General features: G+C 46.1%; 2 protein-coding genes across 6 annotated transcripts in view; one reads left to right on the top strand and one right to left on the bottom strand.

Moving 5' to 3' along the window:
- Window positions 1–4483: 4483 nt before the first annotated feature.
- On the top strand, window positions 4484–8325 carry SEC61G (SEC61 translocon subunit gamma). Its single transcript, XM_074945279.1, has 4 exons — window positions 4484–4646; window positions 5567–5666; window positions 6482–6584; window positions 8171–8325. The coding sequence occupies exons 2-4, from the start codon at window positions 5573–5575 to the stop codon at window positions 8178–8180; spliced, it is 207 nt and encodes a 68-aa protein (XP_074801380.1). The 5' UTR covers window positions 4484–4646; window positions 5567–5572; the 3' UTR covers window positions 8181–8325.
- The window catches only part of TPK1 (thiamin pyrophosphokinase 1), a 568487-nt gene continuing 552195 nt past the window's right edge, over window positions 7659–23950 (bottom strand). For 3 of the 5 annotated variants that reach the window (XM_074945274.1, XM_074945278.1, XM_074945275.1), the window contains one exon: window positions 7660–9979. In XM_074945274.1, coding sequence (XP_074801375.1) covers window positions 9849–9979 — 131 coding nt within the window. In that variant the 3' untranslated portion in view covers window positions 7660–9848. Of the gene's footprint in view, window positions 9980–23950 lie in introns of all 5 variants that reach the window. The other 2 variants (XM_074945273.1, XM_074945272.1) reach the window with 1 other exon arrangement.

The raw sequence follows: 23950 nt of genomic DNA, 5'->3' as shown, positions 1-23950 counted from the left end.
TGGCGCCCTTTCTGAGGCGTAATTTCCTGATTGGTTGCTGCAGAAGTTTAATCTATCTCGCAACCACAAAGGTGAGAAAGTACTACCTGACCCTAAACTAATCTGTCCAGAGACAGAAGGATATATATAAACCCAGTGAGCCAGTCACTGGTAATGTCCGCCCTGGAGGCAGCCCATGTCAGTTCTATCTGCGCAGTCTTCAAGAGGCAAGATCAACAGATCCAAGGAGTCAGAGTTTACCTGAGTAACAGCATATCTGAGTTCCTCCTGTGAGCTTCCAACATCACAGCAGAAGGTCTGGATCCTTCCCGCTGAAGCTGAGACAGACTGAGTTGACACGCTGTCCGTTTTGTGTTTCAGTGTCATCCATCTGAAAGTAACATTAATTGTTATTCACATGCCCGTAGTCTGTTATGGTAATCGGTAGGGTCTGGGCTTCAAGCCTGCCTTGGAATATAAACCACCGAGCTGTTATATATTCAGTTTGATCTGTTTTATATATGTTGCTTCCCCCTCTCCCACTACTGTATCTTACCCTTCAATAAATTACTTACCTGCTTTACACCTTTATCATGATCTATTTTATTTTAAGCAACACCAGATGATAGGATCTTTTACCCCTTCAGCACCTGTCTATGGGGTGGAGGTCCTGCTAAACAACTAAGGGCTTGTCTACACTGGCAATTTACAGTGCTGCAACTTTCTCGCTCAGGGGTGTGAAAAAACATCCCCCTGAGCACAAATTTCAGCAATGTTAACACCAGTGTAGACAGTGCACCAGTGCTGGAAGCCACGCCCCTCGTGGAGGTGGGTTATTTTAGAGCGCTGGGAGAGCAACCACACAAGCCACGTTAAAGCTTTGCCAGTGTAGACTAGCCCTGAATTAGAATAGTTATGAGCCCATCTATCTTGTTACTACACAACATCCTATAACAGGTTGGCCTGACATGATCTTGACAAATCCATGTTGACTGTTACTTCCGGTGGGCCAGCCTGTATTCCACCTTGGTCCCGAGGCCCGTCGGGGACATTAGTTGGCGGCTCCTTCACGGAGCTGTGAGCACAGGCGTGTTTTTGACGCGGTTCACCCCCATCCCGGATACTTCCCCTTTTTGCAACATGAGGGAAACCCTGGCACACGTATATTTAGAGTGTGCCAGGCTGCAGCCCCTTTTCCGGCTCCTCACGAATATTTTATTACGCTTTTGGCTGCACTTTTCCCCCCACCTTTTTATTTACACACTCCCCATCCATGGCCCCACAAAGTCACAGGATCTCCTGGTTAACCTCCTCCTAGCCCTAGCTAAAACAGCCATCTATAAAACCAGAGAGAGGAGGTTGCTCAATGAAGCGTCCTGCGACTGTAGGGCCGTTTCCCGATCCTCAGTACATTCACGTATCTGGGCGGAGTTCCTCTGGGCAGCGTCCACCGACTCCCTTGACGCCTTCGAGGAGCGGTGGGCACTGTCCGAGGTTCTCTGCTCGGTGACCCCGTCCGGTTCCCTCCATCTGACCCTTTGATTGAGGGGAAACGTGAGAGACCCCAGCCCTAGCCATTGCCGCTGGGGATACCATCATCACCGTCACCTAGGAAGGGTCCTATCACACGTGGGTGTACATCCCCCCCGCAAACTGCCCACCCCGCAGCCGTGCCCATCTTGTCGGGCACTCTCAGGAGAGGAATAATTGGTGAAACTGGGCATGGCACTAGCTAACTCGAGGGGGTTGAAGACCACGAGTGTCGAGGAAGCCCCCCCGCTCTAAGCCACCAGGTAACTCAGGAGGGTGGAAGACCATGAGTGTCGAGGAAGCCCCCCCACTCTGGGCCCAGGCTAGCCTGAACACTTCTCCCTCCTGAAGGCTGCTGTGGTATACCTTGCGTTTGCTTTTGTTTTGTTGCATAGTTTTGTTTTTTCCTTTTTGGTGATTTTTGTAAGTGTTATGCAAATAAAATTCTTTTCTGCTTCAAAAAAAAAAAAGACGGTTACTTATCACCTTATAATCTTCTAGGTATTTGCAAATTGATGGATTATTTGTTCCATTATCTTTCCGTGCACTGAAATTAAGCTGACTGATCTGTAATTCCCCAGGTTGCCCTTATTCCCATTTTTTATAGATGGGCACTATATTTGCCCTCTTCCAGTCCTCTGGAATCTCTCCAGTCTTCCATAAATTTTCGATGATTATCACTAATGGCTCATATCTTCTCAGACAGCTCCTTGAGTAATCTAGGATGTATTTCATCAGGCGCTGCCAACTTGAAGACATCCAATTTGTCTAAGTAATTTTTAACTTGTTCTTTCCCTATTTTAGCCTCAGATCCTACACATTTTCACTGTCGTTCCGTGTTAGATGTCCGATAGCTACTAACCTTCTTGGTGAAAACTGAAACAAAAAAGTTTGTTCCATTTTCACATTTTCTGTTATTATCTTTCCCCCATCATTGAGTAATGGGACTTCCTTGTCCTTGGTCTTCCTCCTGCTTCTAATGTATTTGTAGGATGTTTTCCTGTTCCCCTTTATGTCTCTAGCTAGTTTAATTTCATTTTGTGCTTTGGCCCTTTTAATTTTGTCCCTACATGCTCATGTTGTTTATATTCCAGGATGTTTGTATTATTTTTCATAATTTGACCTCGTTTCCACTTTTTGTAGGACTCTTTTGAGTTTCAGATCATTGAAGATCTCCTGGTTACGCCAAGGTCATCTCTTCCTATCTCTCCTATACAATGGGATAGTTTCCTCTTGTGCCTTTAATAGTTTCCTCTTGTGCCTTGTCTCTTTGAAAAACTGCTCTCTTGAACTGTTTTTCCCCTTAGTCTTGCTTCCCATGGGATCATACCTACCAACTCCCTGAGTTTGCTAAAATCTGCCTTCTTGAAATCCATTATCTTTATTCTGCTGTTTTCCCTCCTACCATTCCTTAGAATCATGAACTCTGTCATTTCATGCTCACTTTCACCCAAGCTGCCTTCCACTTTTAAATGCTCATCCAGTTCCTCCCTATTTGTCAAAATAAGAATAAAACAGCCTCTCCCCTAGTAGCTTTCTCCACCTTCTGAAATAAAAAATCATCTCCAATGCATTCTAAGAACTTGCAGAACACCACCCTTGCTTTTTTACCCCTTGTCTCCTTACCCAGAGACTTTCAACAAGTGTGTATCCTACTTCCATCTCAACCTCAGTCCAAGTGTATACATCTTTGATGGTCAAGGCATCAGCTCTTCCCTGTTTTCCCTGCCTGTCCTTCCTCAGCAAGGTGTACCCGTCTATATCAATATTCCAGTCGTGTATTATCCCACCAAGTCTCTGTGATGCCAACTATGTCATAGTTGTGTTTATTCACTAGTATTTCCAGTTCTTCCTGTTTATTCCCCATATTTCTTGCTTTAGTATACACACATGTAAGATACTGATTTCATTTCCCCCGTTTCCTCTTGGCTCTCCTTTGTCCCTGCTCTAATGGCCTATGCTCTCCCCAGAGTCTAACCCTTCTCCCAGGTCACCATGTGTTTGACTTACCTCTGGGCTTTTGGCTCCTAGGTGTCTGAAGTTAGGCTCCTAATACATATTTGGACAGCTGCATAAAAGAGGTCTAATTTTTACCAGTGCTGAGCATCCCTCTCCCCCCCAGACAATCACACTGAAGCCAGTGGAAGCTGGGGTTCCTCAGCACTTTTGAAAATTCTGTCCATTTTTGTGTGGGTGCCTAATACAGATTTTGAAGCCTAAGTTCAGGCAACCAGATGTGAAAATTTGAGCTCTATTAGGGCAGGGGATTTTCCTCTTGCCTAACAAATAAAAAAAATGGTGCCCCTGGGTTTGCGTGTTATTTGAAAACAGCAGAAATCCCTTACACGTCAAAACAAGGAAAATAACAGCCACTGCCCCACTGGCTGCCTATACGACTCCCCTCCACTGTATTGTCTATTGGGAAGAGCCCACCATGGGAAACTCTTGCCCAGAGGCTCCCCAGATGGGTAATGCTTGCAAGAGGTGCATTGAGTCCCTGTACAGAGAAGGAAGAAGAGCCCCTCTTTTTGCTCTACGTTTGTACAGCACCTTGCACAGTGCGGGGATCCTCATATCTGAATGGGGCTCACAGTCTCTCCTGCAATACAATTAACACAGCTCACCACAGCGCTGCTGCTACTATGGGACGCTCCATTATGGCAATGTACCCAGTCAGTAAAAACGAGGACGGGGGCTGTTAAGACCCCAAGCCCCCCCAACAACGACGGGGACCAGCAGGGGGATGGGCCGTATTGAAACCTACACACAGAAGCGAGAGGGATGCGCGCGACACCGCCCCCGCGCGCACCACACTCCAGCGTTCCACGCCCCCCGTCCCTTCTTCAGCGCCTAACGCTCTCCATCTGCGCAGCCGCAGATTGCAATGCCCATCCTCTCCCCACCCCCAAGGGAGTGGGCGTGGCCTGCCACAGCGCCTCAGAGCGCATGCCTTCGGGAGGGGAGGGGGCCGGTCTCCGGCTGCCGTTGGCCCGGCGGGGAGCCTGTGACGGCGGCCTGGAGAGGGGGGCGTAAGTTCCGGTGCAAGTTTCTCGTTCCGGTTCCGGTTCCTCGCCCGTGGAGTCTGTAGTTGCTACGTGTCCTTAGCGCGAGCGGTTCGTTCGGTCCCGGAGCCTGAGGTGAGAGCGGGAGCGGCTCCTCCGCCAGGGCGCCGGGGCGGGACGGCGCTTCTTGCGCGGGGAGCCAGGGCGGCCGAGCGCCGCCGCTTTCCGTGCGGGGCCCCCGCCAGTCCCCGGGGCAGCGCGCTGGGCGCTCGCCGCCGGCTCCCCCTCGGTAGCTCTGAGGGGGGCGGGAGCGGTGAGTGGGGGGGGCCCGCCGTCTCTGTCCCCCCCCCCCCCGCCCACCCCTACGTTGCGGCTGCTCCTGGGGCTGTCACGGGCCGGCGAGCCTCGCAGCGGGCCCGGGGGTCGCTGCGCTCATGTCTGGGGCCGGCCTGGAGGGCTGGGGCCGGCGCCCTCCGTAAGTGGAGCGGGTGTCAAGGGAAAAGAGATCGGGAGTCTGGCGAAAGCCTCGGTTGTGGGTGGTCCGCAAAATCCCGGCCATAAACCCGCCTAGCCCTGAGCCTGGGCAGCGCCCGTGGTTCCCTCCTCCCGCCCCGTTCCCTCTGCCAGCTCCCCGTCCCCCGGACACCCGCCGTGGAGAGCTTGACGAGTCATTCCTCTTGTTCAGGGAGTACCTAGTAGTGAATCACAGCAGGGTCCTGCTTCCTGACTGCGGCTCCTAGCCGGTGTGGTAATACAAATAATAAAAGCTAGTGTGAATACATCAAATGTTGGGCGATCTAATTCCACAAGAAAAAGGAAAATACCCTGCAACAAAATACGGATTTTTAACAGCTTTGTAGACTTAAAAAAACCCTAGAATCCTGACCTTGTGTGTGATTAAAGTGTTAACAATTTTCACATTCAATGTTTAATGTACATTAAATAAGACCAGCAGAGGGGCAAAGGGAGGATTTGCCTCTTTATGTAAGATGTGAAATGATTTTTCAAAATGATTCTTGCAACAATCTGTGTATTAAAATGTAACACTCTTGCAGGCAATCATGGATCAAGTAATGCAATTTGTTGAGCCCAGCCGCCAATTTGTAAAAGATTCCATCAGGCTTGTTAAAAGATGCACTAAGCCAGACAGAAAAGGTAAAGTATGCAAAAAAACTAGGGCCATAATGCTCATTTCGCTTCAGTTTTCTATCTTATGATATTGCCTGAAACACAAAGAACAGGAAATACATGTGTTTATAGGCATACTGATGTCTGTTTTTCACGTTGACTGATTCTCTCAGTGTTGCATTTATGTAGCAAACCAGTTTTGCTACATTTTTTTGTCTGAAAAATCATGAGATGCACTTAATTCTGCGTATAACCAAACTAATTTGAAAGTTTTGTTTTTTTTTTCCTGGTATACATTTTGCTGAAGTCAAACTTGTGATAGCAGTATGGTAGTGAGTTTCTGAAGCACTCTACACGGCTGAAGTGTTCTGAAATGTAAATTTCTTAATTTCAGAATCCTTTTGATGGTTTCTATGGACACTTCACATCCTGATGTTTAGTCTGCTCAAATTAATCTTTTCAATTGTCACTAACTTGATTTCGCTTATTTTCTTTTGGAAATTGAATGCTTAAGTACTTTGTTTACAGTATTGTCAGTGACTTAAAAGTTCAAGTTAGCTTATCTGGCTTTAAGTAATGCACGATTCTATATTTTGTAATCCTATAAGTATTAATCCCTGGAAACCTAGCATTAATAAAACTTGGGTTATTTTTAGAAATGAAATAACTGTCTGTCTCTGGGCATTACCATCTAAAAGACACTTATAAAGTGCCTTTTATCTTAACATTGGGAGAAACTTTCAAAGGCACAAATCTCCATGGTCATTGTAGTAACCTAATCTGCATTTTAAATGGTAGGTTTAAATTTACAGGACTAAAACCGGTAACTTCTTAAATTGCAGAATTCCAGAAGATTGCCATGGCAACAGCAATAGGTTTTGCGATAATGGGATTTATTGGTTTCTTTGTGAAATTGATCCATATCCCTATCAACAACATCATTGTGTAAGTAAATCTGATAAAAGGGTAATGCTAGTATCCGAACAAGAATAACACAGTGTTCAGAATTGAACTGATAACTAAACTTAGTATTTCAGTGAACATAACTTTTGGTATTCATTTATCCAAGTACTTATGTGGCCCCCATCACTATAGTACATGAGCACTTCAGCAACTTCATATGTATCTTGTAAACATTTAGGAGTTTTCCGTAAATCGATTTTGCTTTCAGATATTAGTGCTTCATCTTTTGTTTACTAAATAATATACTGCAAAATTTTAGTACTGTCATTGCACTTGTAGATGAGAGAAGATGGCCGAAGAGGTTTAGAAGCTAAATGTTGAACATTTAAATACTCTGGGGGAATTCTGCACCACTGTGCAATGCAGAATTTGTGCAGAATTACATGTTTCCCAGGCAGAATTGGGCAGCAGAGCTGCTGGCCACCACTAGGGGCCACTGGACTCAGCAGAGCACAACTTACAGTAAGTGGTGTGCCAGGCTGCTCAGCTTGATCCTCATTCTTCTGGGGACAGGAGAGGGCCTGGGAGACCCAGCTCTGGCAAAGGGTGAGGAAGAGCAGGGTTGCACCACATCATGTCCCATGGTGGGACAGTAAAGAAATTGGGGGTGCATGCAGCTGGGCTCTGGGAGGAGGGGTGTATATGTTCCTGAGTGGGGTGCGGAGGTCTGGGCTTGGAGGGAGGGGAGTGCAGGTGTCTGGGATCTGGGGACCCCACACAGCCCCCTCCAATACCTCCCAACAGGAACTGGGTCGTCAGAGGGTTTCTTTAACTCCTGGAGGAATCTTTTTTTTGTCGTTGTGTGTATTGTTGACAGGTATTTTGAAATAAATTACCAAAATAATTGAAACTTTGAAAATAGAAGCTTTATTTGTCAAAACACAATATAAATATGCAGACTTTTTTAAAATGAGTGCATGTTTAGATAATACAGTAGATAGTTTGTTTGGATTTTGCATTCTTTTAACTTTTCACGAAATTTTTAGAAATTTCACCAAGTGACCTGAACACTTGCAGAGAATGTAGTATAAATGAGCCATATAGTCTTGAGGTTGTATTGGAAGAAGTCACCCAACAAAGCTAATAAATAGTATTAAAAATACCTTTATTAAAAGTAAAGCATTGTTTCCAATTCTACATAATCGTAACTTTTGTACAATATACCACAATTTGTGTATTAAGCTTTTGCATATGAACATTGAACCTTAAATCAATCTGGTAAGTAGCACTACAAAAATCACTGATATTGAAGGTTTCAAACACTTCAGTTAAGGCTTCTTAATTGGTTAAAATAGCAATTGTTTTGCCAAAAGTTGTTCTCAACCATTTCCCTAGTAGGGACGCATATTACAGCAAAAGTTTCGGGACTCCTCTGACATCTGTTTACTACCCCTTTTGGAGCAAGAGTGGTATGATCCTCAAATTAAGAAAACTGTCTCAGAGAAGGAGCTGTGTAATGTCTGTGCTGTTTTTAAGGCATAGTGGGGACTTTGTTCCAGTTAGAATGAGATGATGTAACTTAAGATAGCAGTCTGACTTGACACTGATCAAATTCTCTTGTTCTACAGTGGTGGCTGAACACTCATCAAGATCTGTTACCTGAAGTTTGGAGTGATGGACAATGGGGGTGGGGGGCTTTTTTGCTTACTAATATTCCATAAGTCTGTATCTTGTTTGTTTACTGCTATAAAACAAGCTTGATATCTGAGTTGGTCTCATTTTGTTTTACTGACTCTTTGAACTTTCTAGGCTCAGTAAATAACTTATCACTGTGTGCTGCTAGTTGTACAAGATGAGGTAAGGTGACTGAACTGCCTTTCTTGGTTTACTGCTTTCAGCAGTAGAATAATTTTTTACATATTACTTTTGGCCCAGCATTAGGTGGTACTAAAAACCAACTCTAAATCTATTCAGATTAAAAATACTAACCTACTTCCATTTTCCTATATTGTGTCTTGTAATCTGGGGGGTGGAGAACCCCTACAAAGGGAATGTGCCTGTGTAAAATGCTGTTAGAAGCACAAAACAAGCTGAAAAGATTTTGCTCTAGTCTTTAAGTTGACGTGATCTTTGGTTTTACTTACAAAAAGTAGTTTAGTTTTTCAGATCTTGTTCTAAACACTCTCTTTAAGAGGCAACAACTGAAATACATATATTACAGACGTACTTACAGATCAGCTGCGGGCCCTTATCCTTCCTTACCAAACAGTTTTGGATTCCACTACTGTCTTTAGAGTGCTTTTCAAGATGGTGCAACTTGACACCAACATTAGCACTAAATTTGTTATATACCATTGTGTTTAGCATCTATTCAATGATGTATGCGTTCTATGCCACCCTAAATTAACAAACCCTTTAAAAGAAAATATACCCGTTTGTAAAATTTGAAGAGACTGCTGTGATAACCAAATTAAAACGCAACTTTATCCAGTTGTTTAAAGAACCTGCATGAACTTCTGCCTACAAAGCTCATACAGTTGTGACAAGTCTGAACGTTTTAATCTATAAAAGCTTGCACACTAATAGTTTACGAGCACTTGATTAGTTGAATGCTGCTTACCTTCTGTTAATTAGAAGTTTGTAAATAGTACCTAATGCTGGAAAGTAGAAGTAAAATGGCAGCACAGACAGCAGCATTAAAAGAAATAATCAGCCTGCTATTCTGAGCTTCACTGCAGCGGTAGTTATTGCTGTTTTCCTTTAAAATTTGCAATTAACTCAAGTGAAGTAGACTTAAAATCTATGTTACTAAACAGCAGCGCAGAAGATCAGCCTGTTCTAGTCACATTAAACAGCAAAAGGATTACTTACAATACTGCTGTACTTATTTTGTATAAGTCAAAAATACACATAATACATCAATTAAAATTTGACTCGAGAAGAGATTCTTTAACCACAGTAATATTTAACAGTAATATTAAAACCTAATATGGACATACTCCTGCAAGGAGTAAGAGTAGGTCAGTCTATGCCCATTAGTCCCTTTCAGTGCTGCTGGTTTAGGAAGTGCATGTGTCCTATGCACGGAACTAGAATGAGTTATTCAGTCAGTTTTTTGTCACTACTATCTTCCTAAAGATTTTTCACTTGACTTATTAAACTCCACTATCTTTCCCTTCCCTCTGCTCTTCCAAAAAAAAAAAAAATTTTTTTTTATTCCTGCCACAATAATTGTTTCTGTTAATGAGTGAAATTTTCCAACATGTTTAAAGTCTTCAGTCAGCTGAAAAAAAGGCAGTTGTAATCTTAAGCATTTTGCTTATTTTTGATACCCATTGTCCACAGCAACGGTTTATCTGTTTCTATGGTCACAACTCCAGATTCATCGTAGGTATTTGAAGTGCTGACAAGCGTTCCAAACTTTAGCACATGGTTAGCTGTAAATAATAAAAAATAATTTAAATAAACACCAGGAAAAATCTCTTTACAAAGGCATTTAAGGAACAAACTGCCAAATAAGCAAATGAAGTGACATGTATTTCTTCTCCGGTTAAGGTTTCGATTTCCTGTTGATTGCAATGAGGACAATATATTCTTTTGTCCCCTAAATTTTTATATCCAAACCATTCTTGAACCAATATGTGCCATCTCAAAGGTAATTCTGTATAAATTAAAAATAAATCCATCATCTCTACTACAGAATAACAAAGTAAAATGCAACCACTCTTAAAGGACAGGCCAGCAACTGACAGTAGCGTGTGTGTGTTTGAAATTTATTTTTATGCATAAACTAATTGAAAATAAGAATAGGTGAGAGAGGATTCTTCATTTTCCTCTGCAGGTTAAGTTAAGAATTCAGCTGTAATTCAATCATCAATCCACATTTTAAAAAAGGTGTTTTTGAAAGGCAGTTGAAGGAAACAACTTACATGAAGCAAGTACTTTTTTCGCCCAGAGTGATTCATAAACAAAATATAGGCATCATCTCCTTTTGGAATGAGGAAAACCCAGGGGTAGAAGAAAGCAGCTGTTTAACAATGCACAGGAATAGTTTAGGAAGGGAACTGAATGTAGTAGCCAAGTGAAATTCCTGCAAGGGGAATTTTAGGTAGGCAGAATTGTAATTACTCAAGTTGGAATCTGGCCAAGATAGCAGGGTTGATTCCTTTACACTTGCATGAAGTATCATGGGATCTTTAAAGGTCAGTATGATTAAAAGAAGAGAAAACTCTCATACTCCATTACCACCTCCTTTCCACCAATTTAAAGGTTGGGGTGTACTTGTACCTTTGCCACATATTATCTCCCATGGAAGATGATGTACACCACATAATCACACTAGATATCAACATCTCTAGTCATTAAAGCTTGTTCATATTAGAATGATTATTTTTAGCTTTTAATGTAACTACAGTGGGAACTGAGATACATCAGCAAGGCTCCACATAGGAATATTTGGGAACCACTATTCTAAGCAATTTCTCTTATAGCTGAGGTGCTCAGGAAGTGAGCTTGTTCCATGCACAGCCTGATAAAGGGGCAAAGGCTATTATTCACTTTTGTTTTGGGTCACCTTCTACCACCAAACTGGCAGCAGTTTTCCAGGGAGAGAAGCAGCTTCTTACATTATATAAATGTGGATTTGCATCTGCCAGGATCAACCCATGATCTGCTAGCTGACTTTTACCTCTATCTGCAACTGCATCTGCAGCAGCAAGCTGTCTGGAGGGGCATGTCTTGCAGGGAAGAGGCAGCACAAGGGCAGGGAGTAAAAGGCGGTGTGAGGAAGGGGTGGTGTGGAGGAGGGGGGCGAGCCACTGGACGGTGACTAGGTGCTGGACAGCCCCAATTCTGACCTGACACCCAGCTCCAGCTGCTGGCTGCCAGCCCTGAGCATGCTGCACCCCCCCCTCCCCCCGACTGCCCAAGCCGGATGCTGTGGGAAGGCACTGTCATGAGACACGGTGCTGGAGCCCAGCCGCTGCTGCTAAACATGTACCTGCCAGGTATCGGGCCTGCCGCCCCAGGGGACAGGATGGGGCCCAGGCTTGGAGCCCCTGCTGCATGTGTGGGCCTGCCCTCCCTGCGGGGACCCAGCCTGAGAGGCTGGGGATGGGCTCCTGTTTCCTACTTCTCCCCTGGCTCATTTTCATCCTTCTGCTCCCCAAGCCGTCAGCCAGGCAGCCTGGCTCCTTGGCACTTCATGCTTTCTCCATCCCCTGCCAGGCACTGACTGTTTCCCTTTTTTCCTTTCTCCCCCTTCCCCTCTCACTCTCCCTTCTTGCTGCTCCCAGCCCGGAGAGATGACTTTTTAATCCCTATTTAAAGCACTCCAGGTTCTGTCAGAAATTGGATTTCCTTTTCCTGGACGTGTTTCCTGGCTTCATAGCCCCAGTGGTGGGGGGGAAGTGGCTGCTGCTGCCGCAAATGGGGACCAGGGACCCGGCTGCACTTTATAAGCCACCCAGCACGTGCTGGGAAGAGGCAAAGCTCCTCCAAAGTGGTTTGGGACTTGGTCAGGCACGGCTCAGCTTGGCTCGGCCCTGTGTGAATGAGTCTGTCTCTCCACTCCAGATCCGTAGAGCCCTGTGCCGTTGTATCCGCATCCACTCCACTATCCACAAAAATGCTCCGTGGATTTGCAGGTCTCTCTATATAAAGATTATTATATCCATCCATGTGTGTATTTTAAGATCAGTAAGACCTGTACCAATTTATGCTTAGCAAGAGCATGAACTCCAAGATTATCTGCTATTTTTGCTAAGCAGTGTCACAAGGCTAAGGCCTTTGCAAACCACATTCGAGGAAAAGGTGCTTATTTTATCCATCAGTTACATTATTACTAGCTGATGGGTAAAATAAGCATATAGTTCACAAAATGGTAGCACGATCTACATGGCAGGGTACAGGGAGACCTTCAGAAACAGAGCTCAGGAGCATGTAGAGACCAGCAAGACCCTGTCTGTGGTCTCCACCTTGTTAACTTATGCAGCAAAAATGCATCAGTTCTGCTGGATCTGAAGCTGGACCACTCTGGATTTGCAATAAAGTGGCCCAATGTAAATGAAAAAGTCTTTGCTTTCTGGGAGCACAAAGCATGCAAAGTTACATTTTTCAACTAAGTAGTGGGCTGCTTTACCGGCAGCCCAAAGAAAGTAAAATTCCCATTGCAGACATGAATGTGGGTTGGGCAGTTCATGTGTATTGACTGGCTCCTTGCCTCCCACAACTCACTGTGCTGGACTATCTCCTTCATCTTAAATCACAAACTAGAGGAGTTGCCATAAATCTAGGGCAAAGCAATCCCTCTGCATGGCCTCAAGAAGTAGGATAGACAAGAACTAGGCCTAACTTTTTAATATACTTACTTTCAAGTAATCTTTCCTCAGGTCAAACCTTCAATTACTGCTCCAATGGGCCCTACCCTCACTTTAGTTGCTGACTTGGGACTGTCAAGGAGAGGCTTCTCTCCTCTGTCAACATTCATTATGGTAGAGTCCAATTCACACAGTCCCTTCAAAATTCTTCCTTAAGTTGCTAAAGGTCTGGGAAACCTTTCGGATCATAGAGGCATTTGCTTTTTACTCCCCCATCCTGATTACATTCCCCCACAGCATGACTGCCATACGAGAATACAGAAATTCAACAGGAAACAGCTACAGACACCCCCTGACTTACAGAATCGTTCCGTTCCGGAAAGCCTTGCATAACTCAAATTTTGCTTAAGTTGGAAACATATACCCATACGTTACACAACAATTTCCACAACTCGAAAATCCTATTTCTGGTTCATGGAACTTTTTCCGTAAGTGCGAAGTTGTGTACGTCGGGTCTTGTGTAAACCGGGAAGCGTCTGTACTGTGTTAGGTCAAGACCATACCCTGCCCCAAAACTGGTTACTTACCTTTCCTGTTGGTCTTCGAGATGTGTTGCTCATGTCCATTCCATTCTAGGTGTGCACATGCCAGTGTGCGCGGTTGTCGGAGATTTTTGCCTTAGCGGTATCCATAGGGTTGGCAGTGGGGCCCCCTTGAGTGCCGTGCTCATGTGCCGATATATCAGGCACCACCGACCGTACACCCTCGGTTCCTTCTTGCTGGCAACTCCGACGGAGGGGCAGGAGGGCAAGTAATGAAATAGATATAAGCAACACATCTTGAAGAACAGTTATGAAAGCTAGGTAACCATTTTTTTGTCTTTGAGTGCTTGCTGATGTCGATTCCATTCTAGGTGACTCACAAGCAGTGCCAATGGAGGTGGGCTCAAAGTTCATGGTTTTGCAGCACTGCCCTGCCGAAGCCAACATCATCCCAAGCCTGCTGGGTCAGTGCATAATGGGACGTCAACGTGTGGACAGACGACCAGATAGCAGCTCTCTTGGATCTGCACCTAGGCTAAGAAAGCCACTGATGACGCTTGCGCTCCAGTTGAGTGCGCTTCGACTATCGCCAGTGGAGGCACACTCGCTGGCTCGTAGCAGTATCGGATGCAGGCTGTGATCCAGGATTAAATCCTTTGAGCGACCTTTCATCCTGGACAACCTTTCATCCTGTCTGCCACCACAATAAACAGCTGCGTTGACTTATGGAACGGCCGTATCCTATCGATATAGAAGGCCAGCGCCCTCCGGATGTCCAGAGCGTGTAACCTGCGCTCCTCTTCAGATTTATGGGGTTTCGGAAAGAAAAAGTCCTGGCCAGTATGAAACTGGGAAACTACCTGAGGCAGGAATGCTGGGTGCAGCTGCAACTGGACCTTATCTTTGTAGAACACCATATAGGGTGGTTCTGATGTAAGCGCTCTGACCTCAGACACTCTGCGGGAGGACGTAACCACCACCAGGAACACAACCTTCCAGGAGAGAAGGAGAAGAGAGCAGGAAGCCAGAGGTTCGAAGGGAGGCCCCATAAGCCTCGACAGCATGAAATTCAAATCCCAGGGGAGAGACAGGATCCCGGACATGACGGTAAAGATGCTCCGACGTTTCAAGAACCAGGCCGTCATGTCGTGCGCGAAGACCGATCTTCCTTAGAACAGGAGGGAGGGATGTGTGGAAAGCCGAAATAGCAACCAGGTGGACCCAGACAGACGACAGGAACAAGGCCTGAAGTTTGAGGATAATTCAGAATCACCTGCAGCGAGGCCTGCTCGGCCCGGTCGCACTGATCTGTAGCCCAGCATGTGAATCTTTTCCACTTCGCCCAGTAAGTCGCTCTAGTGGAGGGCTTTCTGCTACCCAGCAAGGCCTGTTGCACATGGGTCAAGCATTCACGCTCTTCTGCATTCAGCCATGAAGCAGCCATGTTGTCAAGTGCAACGCCTCCAGGTTTGGGTGCAGGAGACTGCCGTGGTTCTGGGACAGCAGGTCCGTGTTAGGATATAGATATTCAGGCCTGTCTGTAAAGGCCTGTACTCTAAGAATTTAGGTGTATTCTTATCACTTGGCTAGTTATAGAGGTATAAAGAAAGAATCAAAATCACTGTCTGCTGGTGTAAGGGCCTTCTCTCACTGTGACAGTCTGAGGCCCTGTTCTTAGGCTAAGGCCTTTGGCTAAGCAGCAGAGGCAGCCATAAGCTGGGAAGCGACCGGTCACATCCTCACATTCCAAACTAGTCACATTGAAATAAGGTGCTATGGGGCTGTTAGGAATACAATCCTGTCCTGATAATGCCTATCACCTCCAGAGAAAGGGAAGTGCCTAGAAAATGTAAAAGGAAACTTAGTTTGATAGCATCCTGTCTGGCAAGAACTCACTTATCAATAGCTGGGATGTGAAATCCTCACTTCTGTATTGTTTTGTCATTATAGTTCCCACTTTGCTATTGTTTGTCTGTATAATCTCTGTCTGGTTCTGTGATTGTTTCTGTCTGCTGTATAATTAATTTTGCTGGGTGTAAACTAATTAAGGTGGTGGGATATAATTGGTTACATAATCATGTTACAATATGTTAGGATTGGTTAGTTAAATTTCAGGAAAATGATTGGTTAAGGCACAGCTAAGCAGAACTCAAGTTTTACTATATAGTCTGCAGTCAATCAGGAAGTGAGTGAGTGGGTGGGTGGGTGGGTGTGGGGAGGATGGGAACAGGGAATGGTGGTGGGGAAATTGGAATCATGTTTTGCTAAAGGGGGAAATGGGAACAGGGAATGGGGGTGGGGAAATTGGAATCATGTTTGGCTAAGGGGGGGAAAGGAAACAGGGACACAGGTGTAAGGCTCTGTGGTGTCAGAGCTGGGAAGGGGGACACTAAGGAAGGAAACTGGAATCATGCTTGCTGGAAGTTCACCCCAATAAACATTGAATTGTTTGCACCTTTGGACTTCGGGTATTGTTGCTCTCTGTTCATGCGAGAAGGACCAGGGAAGTAAGTGGGTGAAGGAATAAGCCTCCTAACAGTCCGGACAGAGAGGGCTAGTCCAGAGGCGCGGCTGCCAAAATGTCCAGCAGCATGCCAAACCAATGCTGGCGAGGCCACTTGGGGGCTATCAGGATTACCCTCACCCTGTTCCATTTGATCTTTATGAGGACTCTGTGGATCAATGGTACCGGCGGGAAGGCGTACATCAGGGCTCCCGACCATGGAAGCAGGAAAGCATCTGACAGGGAACCCCTGTCCATCCGCCAGAGTGAACAGAAGACATGGCATTTCCTGATCTGGCGGGATGCGAACAAGTCCAGCTTTGGGAGTTCCCCACTTTCGGAAGATCATACTGGCCGCCTCTGGATGGAGCGACCACTCGTGGCAAGATGAGAAGGTCCTGCTGAGGTGATCTGCTAGTACAGGGGTGGGCAAACTTTTTGGCTGGAGGGCCACATTGGAGTTCCAAGACTGTATGGAGGGCTGGGTGGGGAAAGCTGTGCCTCCCCAAACAGCCTGGCCCCTGCACCCTCCCACTTCCCACCCTCTGACTGCTCCCCCTCAGAATCCCCAACCCATCCAACCCCCCTGCTCCTTGTCCCCGACTGCCCCCTCCTGGGACCCCTGACCCTTAACCGCCCCCCCCGGGACCCCAACCCTATCCAACCCCCCCTGCTCACGGTCCCTTGTCCCCGCCCCCTAGCCACACACCCCCCCCGACAGGCCCCCTAGGACTCCCACGCCTATCCAACCCCTCCTGCTCCCCATCCCCTGACCGCCCCCACCTCCAGAACCTCCGCCCCATCCAATTGCCCTCTGCTCCCTGTCCCCTGACTGGCCCCCTGGGACTCTCTGTCCCATATCCAACGCCCCTGCTCCCCATCCTGTTACCATGCTGCTCTGAGTGGCATGTCTGGCAGCCGCGCCATGCAGCTGGAGCCAGCCCCGCCGCTGCGCTGCCCAGTGGGACCTCGCAGCCCCACTGCCCAGAGTGCTGGTGGCATGGCGAGCTGAGGCTGCAGCGGAGCGGGGACAGCAGGCGAGGGGCTGGGTGCTAGCCTCCCAGGCCAGGAGCTCAAGGGCTGGGCAAGACGATCCCACAGGACTGTCGTTTGCCCACCTCTGTGCTAGCACATTCTTGGTCCCGGGCAGCCATGTGGCCTAGCAATCGCAGGCAGGTGTGAGCCATGATAAGTGGGTGGTTCTTCACATGGGAGATCAGGTCCGACATGGGAACTGGGGACGCAATGTGGAGCGCTCCCATGAGGCAGGCGATCGGGACTTGTACTGAGAGGATGACCGGCAGGAGGGTGAACGGCATCGGTAGTATGGAGACTGGCGTCTTCCTCTAGGCAATGCATGTCGAGTCAGCGGAGACCACGAACGTGGCGCCAGTGACTGACCGTGAGCCCCAGAAGGTCTGGGCTGTGACTCTGGCGATCTGCGGTGCGGAGGTGGAGAGCGCTGCTTCGTCCTGGGGGATTGGCGTCACTCCACTGCTGACTGAGTGGTCTTAGGGGCTGGTTTGCCCTTGTGGGGAGCCTTTGCCCGTTCCTGATGCAGGTACTGCAGGCGAAGGCCTGTGCTCAGCGCTGGGGGAGCCTGTGAATGTGTCAGTGCTGTCAAGGTTTTAGGTCCCATGCCGCTCCTGGAAGTCGGTGGTGGACCCTTCATGGGGCTAAGGGTCCCGACTGGGGAGGTACAAGCGTGCAGCTTCAGAGTGGCTGGGTAGCCCAAAGCAGGTCTGTTGTCCGATGACCTATGGCCCTTTTTGCCTTGTGCTGGGGAGCCATGCTTTTTGGTCTTCTCTTTGGGCCCCAGTGACGGGGGTGCACTGCAGACCAAGGCCAATGTACTTGTCGAGTCCTGGCAGGGTGAACTCCATGAGGCGCGCCCGTAGCCGAATATCCCGCTCCTTTTGCATGCGGGGCCATAAGTTTTTACAAATTCAGCACTTATCTCTAATGTGTGGTTCCCCCAAGCACTTGAGGCATAGGTCTGTGGCAGTCTGCGCAAGGTTTATACCCTGGAGCCTGGGGCGTGCCCTGTCTGGGGTGAAGTCCCCTCTGGAACCTTAACTGCTAATTACTAATTACACTTAACACTAACTACTATAAACAAATTATTGACAAGGCCTTAAGGCTCGAAGTCAGTAGACAAAAAAACGCTAGCCCTTGCAATGCAAGGAAAGGCACTCTGACTAACTCCCATGGGCGGTAAGAAGGAACTGAGGGGGTGTAGGGTCAGCAGCGCCTGATACACCAGCACATGAGCGCGGCACTCAAAGGGGCGCCACTGCCAACCCTATGGATACTGCTAAATCAAAAATCTCTGACGACTGCACACGTGGGCGCATACACACCTAGAATGGAATCGACGTGAGCAAGCACTCGAAGAAGAACACAGGTTATAGTTCCGGGGCGGCTGTATCAGACACAAAACAACTCCTGACGGAATTCTGCACACAATACTTTAAAATTTTGCAAATGTTGTCAATGAATAAATGTGGAGGCTCCAGCATGACAGTAGTGGGAAGCACAGGCCACTGGCTGCATGGAGGTGGGAGATCACCTTGCAGCTCCCCCCTGGGACATGGACTTGGCAGTGAGACTCCACCTGACCCTGACACAGAGCAAGGGCCAGGCCTGCCCCAGAAACACCCTGGGGCCCTGCCCCTGGCACACCAGGTGTGGGCAGGCAGGCTCAGCCCAGCAGGATCCAAGTGTGGAGGGACTTAGTGTGGGGGGATCCAGGTGTGGACTGAGAGGATTCTATGTGGGGCAATCTGGGTGTGCGTGTGTGTGTGTGGGGGGTTTTTGGGAGGCACAGGGGCTCACTGAGGGGATTCCGGGTGCAGGGGCAATGGGACTCTGCAGGGGGATCCAGGTGAAGGTGGTTGGCACTCAGTGGGGGGTCTGAGTATGGGGGAATGGCATGAGTTGCAGGGGTCTGGGTGTCGGGCTCAGCAGTGGGGCCTGAGTGCTAGGGAAGTGGGGCTTGGTGGGGTGGGGGTCTGGGTGCAACTGGTTGAGGCTCAGTGGGTGAGCGTCTGAGTGCTCATTAGGGTGGTCCAGGTACAGGGGGGTGGGGCTCGTCGGGTTGGGGGTTTGAGTGCATGGGGCTCAGCGGGGGGTGGTCTGGCTGCGGAGGTAGGGGGTTGGGGCTCAGCTGAGGGGTCTGAGTGCAAGGGGACTCTGGATGCAGTGGGTGAAGGTCGGCACAGTGGGGGGTTGACTGTGGTAGGCTTGGTGAAGGGGTGCAGGGGGACGAGGCTCAGCAGGGGGTTACGGTATGAGAGGTCCAGATGCACAGGAGTTGGGTGGACAGGGGTGCAGCTCCCTGTGTAGTGACCCCTCCCTCTATGGCTGAGGAACGATGGGGCGTGGAGCTTCCTGCAGCCAGGGGAGGTTTCTGGGTGTGGGTCTGACCAGCCCCAGCTACTCCTTACAGGGGACTAGGAAGTCCTGTCCTCCCCCAGCCCAGCCAGGACTAGCAGCTGAGCCTGGCAAAGGGTAGGAGCCACCGGTCGTGGCTTCATCCTCCCCCCACCATGATGTATGTCTCCGCCAGCTGCTCCAGGCACCCGAAAAGGACATGCCTGCACTGCTGGGGAGGGGCGTGTGACCGCTCTTACGGCTTCCCTTTGCTTCCCTGTCAGACGCCATTTTTTCTGCGGGGAAGCAAAGAAATCTGCAGCGGACAATGAATTCTGTGTACACGCAGTGGTGCAGATTTACCCCAGGACTAATAAGACTCATGCTACAGTTGTTCTTAGATAAAGGTCAGAAGAATGGAAGGAGTTAATGTCGGCTGACTACATAATGGCTGGCTAGTGTTAGAGCACTGGACAGACACGTAGGCAAGACTTGGGTTTTATATCCAGCTCTGCCACTGGCCTGTTGGATGAATTTGGGCAAGCAATTCACGTCTCTGTGCCTCAGTTCCTCCATCTGTAAAATGGGGATAATCATACTGACCTTTGTAAACTGCTTTGAGACCCACTGATGAAAAGCTCTGTGTAACAGCTAGGTATTTTCATTAGACTGGAGACAATGGGAGTACTACTCCTTCATAAGAGAGAGCAGCCTCTGCAGCTGTCTAGTCATAGAGGCCTATGGAGAATGCTTTCCTCTGGAGAAGGCCTTAAAATAGTTTGCATGCTTTGTTTTGCAAGCTTTGCAGTTCACCTTATTTCTTTAAAACCAACTCTGCATATCAGAACTTTCATACTAAAAATTGATGATTAAGTTAAACAATTATAACATACAGTCAGCTTGTAGAAGCTGTTTATGATCTGAAATGTCATAAAATTTCTTTACACTGCCTCACAGACATTTGATTTGATCATCTTTGAGTATAGTACACAGATTGTACATTGCAGCTTTAGGGAAAAACACAACCCCCCCCCCCACCCCAAACAACTTATCTATTGTACAGCCTGGGACATTTCCTCTATAAATCTGATGGTTTACTAGTAATATTTTTTGCACCTTGCTTAAGATTATGAAAATGATTTCTATTGTTTCATCTCCAAGTATGAAAATCTCCAAAATTCAGTAACAAAGCAAGCATTAAGAACTTGTCATCTTAATAAAACAAAATCGGAAGCAGTACATCTTCATGAATAAAATGTTAAAAATGAAGTGAGTTAAAAGAGGGACAAGTCTCTCTAATATCCCTGGGACCAGCACAGCGACAACAACACTACAAACATAAGTTAAAAGAAAGATTGTCAGTAATAACTCCCTTTCTATCCAATAGGGGGAGCCTTTTATCTTTATCTACATGGGATTTTCTTCTTTGCAAGGATGGAAACAGAGGTGAACAGGCAAAAAGATATAAACAACAATTTATTGATTCACACAGTTCAAATGGAAAAGTTCAAATGATTTGCTTTCACACCCAGCCAACATTTCAACTCGTGTAATTAAGAAAGCACATTTTTAAGCCAGCAAATGAGCAGTAATGTGTGGCAAAATAGAGTTGAGCTGGCAAAGGTAATAGAACTAATGCAGCTTCTAGGTTTAACTGTTAGTCTTGCAGGGAAAATTTAGTACATCCTAATGTTTGTGTCACAACATCATGATTCTAGGTTATAATATTCTCAAAGTATCAGAAAATAGAAACAGTAAAGCTCTATTTGTTAATATCTGATCCCTTCATTCCCTGGCCAATGCAAGATTATTCCCCATAGTACATATTGTTATGTTGTAGCCAATCTAGCTTGAGAAGTCCCAAGCAATTGCTCATCTACTCTTTGCAGGAAGCTTTTTCTGCTATTCACTCTAATTAAATTTTCCTTTTTTTAGTGTTATCCCATTACTCCTATTTACACTTCCATATAGACAGAACATAAGTTATATTTTTGGGGGGATTTTGAGATTTCGAAATCTGTTTTCATTCAGTTTCAGAACAGAAAAATTGCTTTTTTGATTTTTCACTTTATTTTATAATTATAACACAGAATAAGAAAATTTATAATGAAAGTCATTTCAAAAGGAAAAATCAAAAGTTTAGTTCCAATAATCCTGAAACATCTTGTTTTGATCTTGGAAGTTTCTTTCCTCCCTTTCCCCCCTCTGAACTGGAATTTTGGTGAAAATGAAACGATTTTGCAAAGTGTTTCAATTCAGATGGAACTGAATTTTCTGATGGAAAACCGTTCTGCTGAATTTCTTCTGACAAGTTCTACCTCTATGTGCTATATTATTTTTTCATATCCCTCCATCTGTAAAGCCAAGCTGCTCTAATATCATGAGTCTAATTGTCCAGGCTTCGAAGGGAAAGAAAATATAACATAGTTTCAAACAGTAAAAATTACCTAAAAGGAACTCTGCCATCTATAATGCTGTCCTTTTAATGTATGACATCACAAGAATTTCCAGGGCTAAAAGCAAATGCCTTTGGAAAAGTGGGGATCTCTTTCTAAATTTATAACCTTTTCACTGACTATAAAATTCCCATTTCTAGCCTTGATGAATCACAGCCCGTCTCTGGTGCACAAAGGAATATTGCCTTGTCATTTGGGGGCGGAAGTCAATATTTGCGTGGGGGCGGGGGGGGAAATATTTCTCTGGTGGTTTTTATTTGATATGACAGCTGTTTGAAGCGACCCAGAAATTTGGAATGCTGGCAATAATGTAGAAAGAGATGGATTAGTGTGGCTGATGATAGCCGAGACTTTTGAAGGGGCATGATACATGTAATTTATTACATGGAGATCACGACTACATATGTACATATTGTTTGGTACATTTTAACCTATAATGACCAAATTATAAACAAAGCCTCACATAATCTGTGGTAAACTCAGTGTTGGCAACTCATGATTTCATTGCAGGTCTTGTGATATTTGGTGTTCTTCTTAAAGCCCCAGTCCCCGGGGACAAGTGGTTAGGTGATAATCTCAGCCTTTATTTAAACCAAAAAAACCCCCAACAATCAAACAAACAAACAAGTTGCTAGCCCTCGTTGTTGCCCAAAAAAGCTTGAAAATGTGACCCAAGGCCACTGTAAAGTTTCAGAAACTGGAGGACAAATAAAAAGAACTGAACATTTATTTTAAAAATCCTTATGATTTTTAATCTAATCTCATGATGTATTGCGGTTTGACTCATGATTTATGACTGCTTCGAACTGGCAATGCTGTAAGCTAGACCTAAATTCTGCTGCCAAACCACCTGTTTTCTGTGGTTCCACAGTACTGCGGACTGGACATTCATCTGCAACATCAGAACAATTAAAACAACTGAGTTGGGTTTTTTTGTTATTATTAAATTATAACCCTCAACCACCATACAGCCTCACTGTGCTAAGCACTATAAAAACAAAGAGTAAATGGCAGTCCCTGATCCAAAGAACTGGATCTCAAATATTGTATAAATTTTAATAATTGTATGTATTCATATTTTAATATTAGTAAAAATATCTAACCCTTTAAGGTTACCTTCATGGTTTCTATGTGTCATAAGTAGTATTGTTTAAAGATGAAGTTCATTCCTGTGGAGAGGGGCTTGCATAGGCCTATGCACCTCTTACAACTCACTTAAATCACCAGAATCTCATGAGTGGGAAATGAAGGATGCATAGCCCTCTGAACAAGGAAGCATTTCACTGTAATATACCACTGGATATGGTATGTAGTGAAGCTGGTCAACATCGGAGCGCCCCCTTCAGACTAGAGGTAGCTCAGCAGTGTTCCGCCCCCGTTGTTTCCTTCACAGGGTTCCTTAAACTCAAAAGTCCAAAGGAAATAAAAACAGTCCCTAATGGGGGTCCAATTTATTCAGTCTTCAAGCACACGCTGGCCTTTCAGGCCTGAACACCAGCGCAATGTCTCTTTCCCCTTAGCTGGCGGGTTTCTTGCTCTCTTTCTCAGAGCTTGGCACAGCTCAAAGCCTCTGTAATCTTGCTTTGCTGCTACTGCTGCCACCCACCCCGCCATACCTTCACCGCTTTCTATTTCTAGAACCACCCACACCCCCTACTGCTTTTTATAGGGGATCAGCTACTTGTCCAAGGTGTGCCTCCTTTAGTACTCAGGGTTGGCTAGCCCCAGGCCCTCCAGCCATTAAAGTGGAGCCATACTATTACATGGCACAAGGGAATCCTGAAATTAATCTTAAAGGGTTAATTGAACACGGTATTCTCCAAACTAGTTAATTGCATAAATAAATAGCATTAGGTAAGAAATGACATTTTGAGGTGGTGGTGGCAGTGAAGTTTCTGAAGATAATAATAATTATTGCCATAAGTTATTTGAACTACCATAGCACCTAGGACCTCCAGTTACAAACCAGGATCAATCTATGCTAAGTACTGTACAAACAGAGAACAGAGATTACAATGATAGACCTCGCCCAACATTAGCACTTATCGATGCAAATCGTTATTGTCCAAATGGGGAAAGGGGCCGGTTTAGTGGGGAAATTAAACTTTGGGTGTGGGAGGACAAAGAGCCAAATTCACCCCCAACTCTCTCTCCAGTCATTTAATGAATCAGGACCACAACGTTTAAGCCCTGATCCTGTGGCTGCCACCAAAGAATT

The sequence above is a fragment of the Natator depressus genome, chromosome 2 (assembly GCF_965152275.1).
Source record: "Natator depressus isolate rNatDep1 chromosome 2, rNatDep2.hap1, whole genome shotgun sequence".
Taxonomy (NCBI): domain Eukaryota; kingdom Metazoa; phylum Chordata; order Testudines; family Cheloniidae; genus Natator; species Natator depressus.
This window is presented reverse-complemented; position numbering and strand designations above follow the sequence as displayed.